The sequence below is a fragment of the Tauraco erythrolophus genome, chromosome 19 (genome assembly GCF_009769465.1).
Source record: "Tauraco erythrolophus isolate bTauEry1 chromosome 19, bTauEry1.pri, whole genome shotgun sequence".
Lineage (NCBI taxonomy): Eukaryota > Metazoa > Chordata > Aves > Musophagiformes > Musophagidae > Tauraco > Tauraco erythrolophus.
This window is the reverse complement of record NC_141483.1, coordinates 1,933,313-1,947,440: the sequence shown is the minus strand read 5'-3', so window position 1 is coordinate 1,947,440 and position 14,128 is coordinate 1,933,313. Positions and strand designations below refer to the sequence as shown.

The 14,128-nt window shown below is 49.4% G+C and overlaps 1 protein-coding gene across 14 annotated transcripts in view; it reads left to right on the top strand.

Annotated features, from left to right (window-relative positions):
* Positions 1-14,128, top strand: part of NF2 (NF2, moesin-ezrin-radixin like (MERLIN) tumor suppressor) — a 49,494-nt gene that overhangs the window by 6,952 nt on the left and 28,414 nt on the right. For 6 of the 14 annotated variants that reach the window (XM_086623569.1, XM_086623568.1, XM_086623566.1 and 3 more), the window contains exons 2-8: positions 4,037-4,162; positions 5,200-5,322; positions 7,567-7,650; positions 12,115-12,183; positions 12,647-12,729; positions 13,405-13,480; positions 13,792-13,926. In XM_086623569.1, the coding sequence (XP_086479695.1) occupies positions 4,037-4,162; positions 5,200-5,322; positions 7,567-7,650; positions 12,115-12,183; positions 12,647-12,729; positions 13,405-13,480; positions 13,792-13,926 (696 nt within the window). The remainder of the gene's footprint in view (positions 1-4,036; positions 4,163-5,199; positions 5,323-7,566; positions 7,651-12,114; positions 12,184-12,646; positions 12,730-13,404; positions 13,481-13,791; positions 13,927-14,128) is intronic. The other 8 variants (XM_086623573.1, XM_086623576.1, XM_086623572.1 and 5 more) reach the window with 5 other exon arrangements.

Here is a 14,128-nt window from a genome sequence, read left to right as displayed (position 1 = left end):
GCTCAGCCCCTGCCCTCTCCCTTCTCCTGTCTCCCTCCCCATTTCAGTGCAGAGGTGTCACATCCTCTTGTTAAAGCTTTCTTCTAGCTGGAAATAACATCACAGGCACGGTGGAAGCTGAGCACCTTCTCCTGGGGCTTGGTCCCCTTGTCTGCCTGGTCGTTTAGGCTGTCACGTCATCGCAACAGGGGCTCTGTGCTCTCTTCTCGTCGCTAGCACAGAACTAACACTTACTAAAATGATCTGCTAAGGTGGAAAGCCGTTTTCTGCATTATTTAAGGATAAATTGGTACAGTAAAATATTTTATGGATGTTAGTAATTTCTTCAAGGTCGTGCTGTGACCCAGTACCGTGGCTCCTGCTGAGCGGTTGCGTTGTGTGGGGTACGAAGGGACCGTCGCGCTGGGTTGGCTCTGGGAGGCAGCGTGCCCGGGCTGAGCTGGTGAGTGCTGTCTCAATCTCTTCCAGTCACTTGTTTGTGCTCTTATTCCCCAGCCTGACCCCAGGAACGGCTGAGGCTCCGGTGGTTTGCGTTTGTGACGCCAAGGAGGTGAGATCTTTGCCCACCGTCCCCTGACAGAGCTGGGTTCTGTGCCCTGGAGCGTGGGCACCTCCCTGGTGTCCTGGTGTGAATTAAATTTGGCATCATTGGAAGAAAAGCGTCACCCTATGCCAGTGGTTTTGGCAGTTGCTTTGCTTCATAGACCCCTTGCTCAACCTTCTGTCTGCAGGGTGGTCGCACCCTCTTGTGCCCTGGCACCCATTTTTTTTGTAGGGCTTGGCCTCCCTCCTTGCCACCCCCTGACGAGGGGCTCTCATAACCCTTCTGCTCGTTTTTGCAGCTGGTTTATGGACTCGTTAGCTAAGGAGCGGGTGTGAAACTTGACAGAGAGGTTCTGCACTGAAATAAATTGTCCACTTGCCTGCTAGTTGGAAATTACTCTTGGTGCAGGTTAATAAATAATGCAAACCCTGTTAATAGATGCCAAACGCGACGTCTCTGCTGGAGAAAAAGATGATGCCAATAACCCGTACTGGAAGTGCTCTGTTCTAGCCACTGGCTGCTGAGTTTTAAGTGTTTAGTGCTGTTTGCTTAAAACGCTCTGCTGATAAATTGTAAGCACTCTGTACTTAGTAAAGAACATAAATTCCAGCTCTGCAGAATAACAGCCTCGCAGCGCTTACCCTGCTTATAAAGCAGCTCGGCCACGTCTTCCTTCGACGACTCGCCGAGTATATCCGGCGTCGTGCTGAGTGAGGGGAGAGCGCGGAGCTGCCAGCGGAAGAGGTGATGCCTGCGGCTCAGCGAGGATCCCGAAGCGACGTGGTCGCGTCCTGCGAGGAGCGGCTGCGTCGGATTAAGGTTATCGTGATGTAGCTTTTTAGTGGGAGATTGAGCTTTATTGTAGCATCCTGCCAGCCGCTCCCTGGCATATGGCCGAGAGGGGATTTTTCTCCCCTGAGCCTCTTTGTTTTGTTTCAGGAGCTCATAACAGCTTGCAAAATTGCCTTTGTGCTTCAAGTGTCGCTTTAGTGCAGAGCAGGAGAATGGTGTTACGAGCAGAGGACGGGATGGGGATCTGCCAGCCCCTCCTGACTCTCTCCCAGGTTCTCTGCCCAGCCTTGGACAGCAGCTCTCTCCATCTCCCCATGCCTGGAGGGGTCTTTTTTAGTGTTTTACAGCCAGGAAACGTGGCAGTTAATGATACGAGGCCTATCAAGTGAGGGTCAGCAGGGCTGAGGTCCTGAATGTCTGTAAACCAGTTGGAGTTCTGCTGTCGAAAGATGCCACTTGAATGCAGATCGTTATTTTAAGTACCGAGGTGTGGAACGAAATCATATATGTTGAAATAAACGTGGCTGCTGTTCCATTTATATATTTAATGAAGGTAATCCAACACAGACGGGGAGGATGTCTGCGCGGTGTTATGGTTGGAGACTTCAGCACCGTGCAGGCAGGAATGTTAAATATATATTTCTGCCATAACCTACGTGTGCAGTGACAGAGCGGCGGTGTAAAAACTCGCAGCAGAAGCAATCACTTAAAATACTCCTGTCACCAAATTAAAATTGTGGAGGGGGGCGGGGGAAAAACAACCCACACAAAGTTCTTGCTTTGATTCTTGCTGCTGGTCTTGGAAGCTAACTGTCGGCTTGTTTTCAGGGGAGAGATCTGTGGATGGTGCCAGCTGGTGCAGTGCGGTGCGTGCGGTTTGGGTGCCCGCCTGAAAAGCTGCAGGGATGGTATGGCGGGGAGCCCACCCCACCAAAATCCCAGCCCCTGGGGACTCGGTAGGGTCGCTCCGGGGTTGTTGAAAACACCAATCCCGTGGGATGCGGAGCGATGTCGGGGGAGGAGACGCCTGCCCTGGGAAAGGTTTGGCGCAGGGCTGTGTGCGTGCGGGCACCGGCCGCTCCTCTGAAGCAATAGGCTGAAATGTGGTCTTTGCAGAAAGGAGGGGAAAAAAGCCAGTAATGCTTTATGCAAAGCAGTTTAATTCTAGTTAAGGAACAGCCTTTTGATGGCAGCCTGTTTTTATGTGCCTGCAGAAGTGGCACGAAATAGCCGTTTAAATGGGTCTCGCTCTGTTTTGTCTGAACCCTGGCATTAACCTCCCTCTTAAAATAATAGTGGGGAAAAGATCTGCTGCAATCTGAGCCGTCCTGCGCCGAGCTGCAGCTCATCTCGGGGGCTGGAGGCTAGCTCAGTGCGTGAAATTAGGGTTTTATAATTACAACACTGCAAAACTTGCTCCTCCTGGTGGTTTTGACCTCGAGGTGTTGACGGCGCTTGATAGGAATTGCGGGGAGGCTGTGGCGAGCCGTCCGGGGGTGGTGTTTTTTGGAGGGTAGCGTCGGCTGTATTCTATTCTGGGGTTGTCAGCATGTGTGCGCCCCGGGAAGGGGAGAAAATAGCGATATGCTCGTTTAATCAAAGCCAGCAGAACGGCAGTAAGCTTGTCCTCAACGGCTTTGCCCACGAGGCGGCAGTGGGTGACAGCGGGAGCGGCGCGGCGCCCGCGCCAGCCGTCCCTGCCATGCCTGAGCATTAATATTGATGCTGTCCAGGTGGCACCAAGATTGAGTTGTAGTGACAAGAGAGTGTGCCGAGATCCTTTTGCCCTGGGGCTTTAGACTAATGGCCGTATGTCTCGGTCCAGCGATTGTTTCCGCCGGCAGATGGAAGACTGAAGTGGCTTTGGCATATTAGATTCATCTGTTTTATGTCCCTCTTCACCTTTCTGCCTCCCAACGCCTTCTGTTTTTATGAGTAAACTTCAGTAACAACATAGATGCAGCTGCAAGATTGCTCAAAGGACACAGTCTTTGAGCAGGACCAATTTTCTCCGCTCCTGAGCTGCTTTTGTCACCAGCATTTTCAGCAGAAAATGGAGTTTGACTCTATCCAAACGTGCTCCGAGAGAACTGCTGACTTCAGTGATATTTTTTTTTTTCTGAGCTCTTTTTCCCATTTAGCTGTGCAGGGTCGGTAGCTCTGGATGGACGCGCTTCGTACTTAGATCTTCTGTGTAGGAAAATAATTTCTGATTTTCAGGAACGAGTTGCACCCTTGTCTATGAATCTCTGTCGCTCATACAGGAGTTTGTGCAGGGCTTCCTAGGGGTATAAGTAGAGACATTAAAGCCACTAAGGGAGAGTTAAGAGTTATTTCGTGCTGGAAACAGGGGCCTCATAGCAGTGCATGGCTCAGAAGGACCCTGAACGGGCCCTTCAGGTTGAATTGGTGGGTTTCCAGAGGGGGAAGAAACGGGGAGCTTTATTTACAGGGTTGTTTGCGGGGGGGGGGGGGAAATCACGTTTCCATTTCCTAGTGAGGGAGGAGTTGGTGATCAGCAGATGAGATCAGATGGAAGGATATAAAGTGTGCTTCGTTAGGATGTTTTCTTATCTCACCAGATGCCTTCTCTGCACTCTCAAAGGCATTGTGAGATGAAAAAAGAATGGATGTGATTGAACAGAGATGAAGTTCTGAAATCTGTCTTTCTGACTGTGCTTCCTGTTTGCTTTCCTGCAGGTGAAGTGGAAAGGGAAAGACCTCTTCGATCTAGTGTGCAGGACACTAGGACTCCGAGAAACCTGGTTCTTTGGGCTTCAGTACACTATCAAGGATACGGTGGCTTGGCTCAAAATGGACAAGAAGGTTGGAAGCAAATTTCCCTTGAGAGATCATGTGAAATGAGAAAGAGAATGTACTTTCCTCTCTCTGATTAGCCGAGGTTGGGTTATGTGTGGTACTGAAGTGAACTGGGTGAAGTGTATTTAAATCTCGTCTCTGTGCTTGGCATCTGTAAGAGCTGGCAGAGATACCCCACCCCAGCTCCTTTGGAGCTGTGAAGCTTCAGACCATGCACAGTGAATCCCCTTGAGGCATTTTGGGAGACAGCCACGCTGGGGTGCTGAACTTCAGAGTGACTGTAATGTGAATGAAAGCTAAAAGTCTCTCTTCTATGCCCCTAAACAACAAAACTGGAAAAGCGAGGTTGCATCTTGGCTTGTTTTATTATTGAGATGTACCAAGAGCTAGGGAGGAGGAGAACCAGAGGAGTGAAAAAGGAGATGAATATAAAGGAGGAAACACTTCCCAGATATGTGAGCCTCTAGGTTGCTGAGGGGTGGGTTAGGAAGCGATAGATGTGGTTCTGTTGCATCCAAAGGATGTGACACTAAAACCAGACGGTAATCGAGACTGTGAGGGAGGTCTGGGTGTCTCGTGTGTCGTGCCAAGGTTTTAAACTAACATGAATCTGAACTGGACAGTGCCAGCACGATAGAAAGGTAGCGAGGAGCAACACTGAAATGCAAGAGGAGGCAGCGCAGGGAAACAACGAGAAGGTCGGATGGTGGCGTAGCAGGATATGGCATCGCTCTGCGAGGTTCGGCAGAGGCAACGTGCACGCAGCAGATCAGGGTCAACCTTGGCTGTCTCATTCCGCATGCTGTTTGCTTCTGCCTTGTTTGTTTTCTCGCATCCTTAGGAGTGTCAGAAATGTTTGTTTGTTTTTCTTTTTTTAACTGGGGTATCTGAACTACTTAGGTTGGTTCGTCTGCTCTAGATGTCCAAAATGCCTGACAAAAGATGTGCTGATCTGAACAGAAGGGAACCGAGTCTCTTGGCTCCAAGAGACTGAGCACTGAAGAAGCTGGAAGGAGTAGCTGAACGGCTCTTGTATCCCACAGGTTCTGGATCACGATGTTCCGACCGAGGAACCCGTCACCTTTCACTTCCTGGCCAAATTTTACCCTGAGAATGCAGAGGAGGAACTGGTCCAGGAAATCACACAGCACTTGTTCTTCCTGCAGGTAGGCGCCGTGTCAGTACGCTGGTTTTCAGCCCAAGGGAGAAGGAGCCGGGATAAACAGAAGCACGAGAAGGTTCCAGGGTCAGAAAGTTGGTCAGCAGAGTGTGGATCCTCATCGTAATGTTCACACGTTTCCGAAGGGAGTTGTCTTCAACAACAAAAACTTCTTAAAATAGGTCAAAGATGGTTTGTCTGGATGAGGCAGCTGCGGATGCCCAGACTTGCAGACCTCATAAACGGGCTGTCAGGAACGATTAGGTGATTTGTAATATTAGCGTGTGGTGGCTGGGGAAAACGAATCCGTCAGATGTGGGCTGGAATGACAGACACAGCCTGGGAGTCCACCTCGCTGCGGGGTGTGGATTTTGGTTGTGCTGAGGGATGGCAATTGCCTTTGTACGTGATAGCGTCGTCGTGGGAAGCAGGGGTGTTTCATCCTCCAGGGCAGAACACAGCCAAGCTGTTTCGTGTTCAGGCTGTGCAGCGATGGTCACCTCTTCGCAAAACAGCCGTCGAATAACTGGAGCAGAAGAAAAATCCCAGAAGCACAGCTCCGTCGGAGACTGATGGCAAAAGCAAAGGAAAGGGGAAACCTCACGGTCCCACCTGCCCCAGTAACTCCTGCCCTTACGTTAAGCATTCGGAAACTGGTGAACACATCTTCAGGCTTTTTTCTTTTTTATGTATAAAGTGCGCTTCAAAACTTTGCGTCCTGAGAAATCAGCTCAGCTGATGTTGCTGTAGCAGCGCTGCATGGCTGGTGGTGAAGTGCTTCTCTCCCAGGAGCTCTCTTTCAGACAAGATCGATTTTCTGAAACTATTTCTGACAAAGGGTTGTGCCAACTACTGTTGCAGGGAGCAGAGTGGTCCTAGTCAGACCCCTAGGTGCTATGGGGGTGTTTCAGCTGTTGAAGTTTCTAACATAAATAAATGATACAAATAAAAAAAGACACCCATTCTTATGTTTTGTTACACCGAAGCAGAGGCAACCTGGATTTGGATGCTCTTGGGAATGCCATGGTAGACTTGGTTGTGCCCTGACCTCTCAAACAGGTATCAGAGTGAGCTCACCAGCTTCTTGGTACCCCTCGCTCTTCCAAAGTTCATCTTTGTTCTTCAGAGCTAAAGGACTTCTAAATGCAAAATGTTGCTGTTAATTTCCAAGGTCTGTCTTGTGCACTAGTGTCTCCTTAGGGCTATTTTTAAATGTTCGATTTGCCATGGACTTTTTACCCTTGATGAGGGAAAACGCCGTTGGCGTCTTTGAAAAGGAAAATCCAGGAGAAAAAGCAGTTAAAGCTGCATTTTACAAATGCAGACCGTGACTTTTCTGATAGAATTTCTGATGACAAGAGGAGCCTGGGCTCCTGTAACGCATATGGGAAACAGGAACACACATAAGCTTACGAACTCCCCTGTTTTTATCTTAGTGCAGGAGAATATCTTCTGTGATTATGTTGTAACCAACTTGGAGGACTCAAAAGCATGTTATAAATTCAAATTGATGTTACTGCATCTCTGCGACAATCCATTTAAGTCTCCCGGGAAGTAGTATGCTTTTTTTTTCTATCTTTATTCAGGAAAATTAAGTGTGCAAACCCAAAAAATATCGAACATGACAGGTTTAATTTTTTAATGCACAGCAGCCAGGAAACGTAAAGCTGTGGCTTTGGGGAACTGCACGTTGGCTCTCCTGGGAGTGCGCGCAGGGCTTTGCCTGCTGCTAAAAGCACTGCCACGAGGTGACCCGCAGCTCTCCTTGGAGGCGTTGGAGGAATTAGCCTGGAGCGCAGGTGAGCACTGACTCATAATGAGGCCTGGATATCCCAGAGCAAAACCTTCCTGTGCTCAGAGACTCGGCTGCAAACTTCTTTTTTTAATTTAGCGCTGTCTATAGACGTCGTAGCAATCCATAGCTTATGCCTTAAGAGGTTTTATCTCGGTGTTTACACGCAAGGCTTTTTTTCTCTCCCTTGCCTTTAGCAATGGGATATGGATTCTGTCATTTTTCCACTTATAAATTTAGCTCTTCTCACAAACCTGTCTGCAAAAGGTGGCCTGTGAAAGCCTTCCCTCTCGAGCCACCAGAGACTTCCTGGGCCCGAACTGTAATTAGTGTTAGGAAAATTGTTAACTGTGTGGTTGACAGCTCGAGTTAAAACAAACTGCAGCCATCTGCTGTGACAGTCATGCTTTGCACTGCTCTGCTCAACGTGTGTTTTGTGTCCTTTACTGCTGTGTGCAGGTGAAGAAGCAGATTTTGGATGAGAAGATCTACTGTCCCCCTGAAGCTTCTGTCCTGCTGGCCTCGTACGCCGTCCAAGCCAAGGTAGGCACAGGGGGATTCTCCAGGGGCTTGCGGATGTTGGCGGAGGGTTAACGTTGCTCCTGGGGAGGGAGGCGCTTTGTGATATACCTGCTTCCCGAGGAAGACAGGGAAAGTTGTTAAAACTTGGGAAGCGAGGGGACTACGCGAGCAATATTGCCTTCTCTGCACTGCCGGTTCCTGGCTGCCTTCACACCTTGGACAGACTTTTGCTTTCTCTTTCCAGGACTCTTTAACAAGCGCTCAGCTTACGAGCTGCAGTGCCTGCTCGAGTGTGGCTTCCTACTGGAGCAGGTGAATTCCCTGAGCCCGTGCTTTTTTGGATCTCCTCCCTGCTCCTGCCGTTGTAGCCAGAGGCAAACCAATGGCGGGACTCACAGCTCCGCTGCTTCCCCAGAATACTTGTCATCGTGATAACTCCTCTATTTTGAGGGCTACAGCTTGGCACGTAGATGTTATTGCAGTGTCAATGGGCTCTTCCTGGCTTCTCCCTTTACCTTGGGTTTGATCTTGGGTGTTTGGCCTTAGTAGACAGAGGAAGAACTCAATGGTCATTAAGTTCCCCTCGTTCCTCGGCTGAATTAAGCTCTAGAGCCAGAGTCAGTTGTGTTTTGCTGAGGGCTTATTTAAGCTGTTATTATTTATCGCTGCTTGCCAGTCTGGAGCACGCAGCCTTGGACAGCTTGCAGCAGCCCACAGCAGAGGGACTCCTTGGGTAGAGGGAGCAGCCCGAGGTTCAGAAGTGGGGATGCTCTTGCAGAAGAGGAAGTAATTTGTCCCTGTATACACATAACATGTACTGCTGCTCAATTAACAAGTCTTCCAGCTAATCTCCAGTTTATGTTGGAAAAGAAGCAGAGTGACTGGAGTCCGATGGCAGCCCAGCCACGTTACCGCCGTAGCCTCGTAGTCGTAGTCGGTTCTGGCTCTCCGGATGCGATTTAGGGGGGCGTGTTGGCTTGCAGGACCGCAGGCAGGTGGCCATGCCCTGGGCCTGGCCTGGCCTCTCTGTCTGTCCTTGAGGAGCACGACTGTTGAGCGGTTTCAGAAGCAGCAGGGTAGCTCTCCGGCCTGGGAGACCACCTCAGCTGGCAATGCCAGAGGGGGATTTGGCTCTGTTGCCTCCAGAGAGGGCCTGATCTGGGCTGGTTGGAAACAATCCAGTCCTTGGTGTTTCACCATGGCTTTTTCTGGATTACTGTATAATCTTCCTCGTAACCCTGTAGTCCGTACCCGGTTTGTCTGAATGCAGCGGTGTTCTTTGATGATGAATGTTTGATTTTACTAGAAAAAAGATATTTTCTCCTCATAGTGGGAATATTGATGAAACCATATTTTGTTTGAGAGGCTCATCCGCCAGGGACACATGAGCTGCTTTTAGAAATGTTTCTATTTGTGTGAAACATCCATCACTCTTATTAGAGTGCATGAGTAAACACTTACTCGGCTTTTTCTCCGTTGACCTGCTGAGCTGAGGATACATAGGGGATGACTCCTCCTGTTGCTGAAATGAATAAACCATTGGGTAAATATTGAGCACAGTTAACTCTTGGCCGTGACGGCGTCTGCACGCCGGATCGGGAACAGGCTGTAATTGGGTACAGGACTGTCGTGCCGTCGTCCCCTTTCTCTTCTTGCAGCGCAGCCGCTGACCTTGCGCTCAGTAGCGCGCTCAACGTGCTCGACGCTCGGTCGTCTGGAGGAGGTCAGCCGGAGTCAGAGCTGTTCTCCTGACCTTGCACGTCTTGATTCTGCACAGAGATTGCGAGAAGGTGGAAGAGGAAAGCCTTTCCTGATCTTTGCTAATGTGCTTTCATATTTGTATCAGACATCGCTTTTCCTTGCTGCTCCTCCAGGCAGGATTTCCCCTTCTTCTGCTTTTTTTTTTCCCTGCAAAGGAGAAGGCTGAAAGCACGTCTGGGAAGAAAGATGTTGCAGGTCATCTCCTTCCAGTTAAATAGGATAATAATGTCCTTTCTGGACAAGAAAGCAGCCACTGAGCACAGTAATTTCGCTAATAATGTGCTGATTTGCTTTATTAGGAGCATAATAACCTGACATAGTGGTGTGTTTGCAGCTGTTTGATTGACAGCCAGGTTGGTTTGTGCTGCCGTCGCACACCTACCCACGATAACGGCGTGAGCGCGTGGGCCGTAAAAAGGAAAGCTTATTTATTTCGATGTCGCCGTCTTCGTTTGGGGAATTACTACGTGCTTTCCCCTCTAGCCCTGCGTTCAAACCACCCACGCTGCTTTCAGATGTTGGAGGCGGTTCAGGTTTTAAATAGCCGCGAGAGACGGGGGATCTACTGAAAAATTGCGTCCCAGCAGAAAATAAATGGTAACGTCCAGGAGGTTCTTCCATTTCTTGCGCCTGAAATGCAGATCGCTGCCGTGCTGCAGCCCTCTCGGCACGTCACATCTTGTAGCGCTACCAAAGGGCTCTTTTATTTTTATTTTTTTTTTTTTTTCCCCCAAAACCAACAATACTTGGTGTTAACAGTTTGAAGCTCAACGTGCCTGTGTTTATCCAGGACGATGTGAGCCAGGTGTATGAATGAAGAAAAGGCAATTTCCATGTGTAACCATGAATATTAATCATACAGTTCAATTAACAGGAGCTGAAATTCCCTGACAGTTTAGAAATAATAATTTAATTGAACTGGTCTTTAAAAGTATGTTTGCCGAATCATTTGAGCCAACATATACTGCAATACTTAAGCCAGTTGTTGATTTTTGACTTGTGAATAATTAACGTTCTCACCCAGACTCCCTCTGAGTACGAATGTTCCTTTGGGACATGACCATGTTTTTCACCACATGAAAATCGCATAATCCATGCTTAGCCTTGGATCTCCACAGTAGATCACAACAGAAAATAATCGCATTAATCCTATTTACTATCATTTTCATCACCTAAAAATGATTTGTTTTCTGCCTCTCCAAGGTTATTGGAGTTGTTTCCTTTGCCAGTGCCACGTTTTTATTGCTGTTCCCTTTTGATGTGGGTTCAAGGGACGTGTACCTGCAATGCGCTGCTTTCTGAGGAGCTCCAAGCATCTGTAGACCTTGGAAGACAGACAGTTGCCGCTGCTCAGCGCTCTCCCGAATGAAATCCGCGGCGGTTTTGTTATATTAATTGAAGTCTGAGTCAGTGTTGCTCGTTGCGTGCTTCCTTCGCATCTGCATTGGCTCCAGATCAATATTTGCGTCTTTAATCCCCGCTTGTCATCTATGAAATGTTTGCTGGGCTGCGGGGAGGATGTACGTGTAGACTTTTGATGCTGAGCTCTGGTTTCGGTGTACGACGTGACGGTGCCAGCATTAAAAGGAGGCTGATGTGGAAAGCTTCTTGATGTATTACGTGACCACCGTGTGTGTCTTGGTCTTGGTTTTAAAAATCGTCGCCGTTTTGTACTTCCTGAGCTGAGGTTCTTCAGGAAAGCAGGGAGGGAAGGGCCGTCTCCCTTGCAAAATGAGTGACTTGAGCAAACGTCCCCACGTCTTGTGGAACCGGGTGATGGCACTGCAGAAGTCCTGTTTGCCGGGCGAAGGGAAATCGCAGCGTTCCGTGTACGTGCCTCACATCCGTCGTCCTCTTCTCCTGAACTTGCTGGGTTATTTGAGGCGCTGCTTTCTGGCGGTTTCCTGCCCTCTTAAGCCGTACGGGAGGTAAATTCATTTTCACCTGCACTGCAGGGACACTTGGCTTTTCAATCTGTTAATAAGCAGGTTTATTTCTCAGTCCCTTTGTATGCTGCTCAAAAAGATGTAAATCTAAACAAATACTGGTAATTACTGGATGCACTTAACAAATCCGAATTGGATTCCATGACCCAGTTGAGCAACAGACCCTCTAGCAGAAAAGCAGGCACCTGCCTGAGAGGAGACTGGCAAACTCCTGTAATTTTTTTTGATATTTGTTCATTAGGGTAGTGAGCAGCAACAGAGAAACTGCCGTCTGCCTCACCTGGGTCACTGGTGTCCATCAGTCTTTGGGGACAGGTCTTTGTCCATATCTCGACTCCCTGTCCCACTATTGGTGGGACAGCAAGGACCTCTCAGCTGTAGAGTGAGTCTTTCCCTGCATTGGAGGAAGTGTTTTCTGGGCACGGTAATTAGAGCAGAACAGAGTTGTTCAGTTGGAAGGGAACTGCAAGGATCATCGAGTCCAACTGGTGGATGGATGGTGGCCGTCAGCTGGTGGTGGGAAGTTTTGTTCTGTTCCATCTCTTCTACATGAGTAGAAGGAGGATGTTAGTTTCTATTAGCAATCAAATGACAAAGGAAACAGGGTTATTTAAATTTACTGAGCAGCATATGTTCTCTGCTCTAACAGGTTGTAGCATGAAGGGTGTAAGCAGTCTGCGTTCGCTGTCTCCCGGAGGGGTGGAGGTGTAAGGGTGAAGAGTTTTACTTGCCCGTGTTGCTAACGCAGGGTGGACATGATGTCTGTGCTTCTTTCCAGTACGGCGATTACGACCCCAACGTCCACAAGCGAGGCTTCTTGGCGCAAGAGGAGCTGCTTCCAAAGCGGGTAAGGAGCTCAGCCGAGCACAGGAGTAGGTTTCCAAGTCTGGTTGTGTTTCATGTGAAACAGCTCTTTGCAGAGAGGGTCTCTGTGGGACTGGCTGCGGGGTGCACCCTCCTTTGCTCTCCTTGGGCTTCCTTACCAAGGCAGTCCATCCAAAAAGATGTATTGAGGGAGGAGAGTTCAATCTCTGTCATATTTTAATAAAACCAGAAGCAAACATTTTCTTTCTTTTTGCTGTTTCATCCCACCTGCATCTCCTCGTGATGGCCTGGGGACAGCTTGCCTGTGCTGCACGTTTGGGAGGGTTGAGCGAGTGCTGGGTGATCGTGGGGCTGAGCATGACCTGATGAGAGTTGCCTGGGGAGGGGTTGCTTGGGGCTGGGGTGTTTCTGGCTTGTCTGCTGGCTAAGGAGGCTGTGACAAGAGCGGCAGCATGACCTGGTCTCTGCCTTTTCCTGTATCTCAGGTAATAAACCTGTACCAGATGACTCCAGAGATGTGGGAGGAAAGGATAACGGCTTGGTACGCAGAGCACCGAGGCAGAGCGAGGTAAGCAGGTGCTGGAGTGATCGGTCCCCTTGCCTGAAGAGTCACCAGGGTTTGAGGAGCCTGGGCAGGTGATGGATGAGCTCTGCTGACAGCAGGGTTGATCCAGCACACCTCTGTAGCAGGCTCGTGAAAGGCAAAGGGCTTTCTTTGCTCTGCATGTGCCCCACTGTCCCCTGGTCACTGGTGGGGTCCTAGAGATTTAGGAGCGATGCTCAGTGAGGGACCACCTGCCAAGGGACAGGGAGGCAGGGCCTGCCCAGGGGATCAGGGTGCCTTTTGGGCCAGGAAAAGAAGTGGGGCTTCAGACTGATGAGGTGTATTGCTGCCTCGGCTGGTAAAATACACCCAAGTGGGGGATAAGCCTAAAGTCAGATGGATCCGAAACAGGGGCAGGAATTTCCTGCATACGCCTAGGGGACTGGGAGGTGGACAAAGCATGGCTTGAAAGTGCTGCGTCTCGCTAGGCAGGCGTCGTGGCCGTTAAGATGCTGGCAAGCTGCAGAGTGGGATTTGCTGTTGGACTTTATTGATCCTGCCAGCAAAGACGGGCTTGACCTGTGCGATAGAGACAGTCTGGGCTTTAGAGCCTTGTGTGTGCTTAGGATCAGGAAGAGCAGCCATCCCCCCCGCTGATCCTACCGCACATCGTAACGCTGGCCTCTTTTTGTCTGACAGAGATGAAGCTGAAATGGAGTATTTGAAGATAGCTCAAGATTTGGAGATGTACGGAGTGAACTATTTTGCAATTAGGGTGAGTGTAGGTTGTGGGTCATGTTTTCTTGCCGGCGTAGCTCCTGTGTGCGTCTTCATCTTTTGTGTTGCTGTGAAAGGGGATGAGTGGAGCCCTGGTGAGCCTGCAGACCTGGGAGATGGCTGCAGTGGGTAGGTGAGAGTCCCTGCTGCAGCGTGCTTCGCTGCTGGCGGCCGGGGAGGCAGAAGCTCTTTTAATTCTCATTGTTGGTGGGTCACTGCGCAGGGCTGGTTGGTGAAGCCAGCCATGGCTCATGTCAGACCCTCTGAGTGGAATAAAAGGGTTTTCTGCTCTTTTCTTTCCTCCCGTAGAATAAAAAGGGCACCGAGCTGCTCCTTGGAGTTGACGCCTTGGGTCTTCACATTTATGACCCAGACAACAGGTTGACTCCTAAAATCTCCTTTCCGTGGAACGAGATCCGGAATATCTCGTACAGCGATAAAGAGGTATGGATGCATCTCCCCTCTTCCCTGAGAGCAGTTAGAACACATTACGATTTAAAATTATTTCTCTTAGCTTCTCTGTCTGCTCTCCTTGGCTGTCACCAGCTTAGCTAAGAGCAGCTCAGCTTCTGCAATTGAAGCCTTAATTCCAAGCTGTTCTGAAACCTTCCAGGAGTGGGCGTTCAGGAGGTCAACTGGGAGCTAT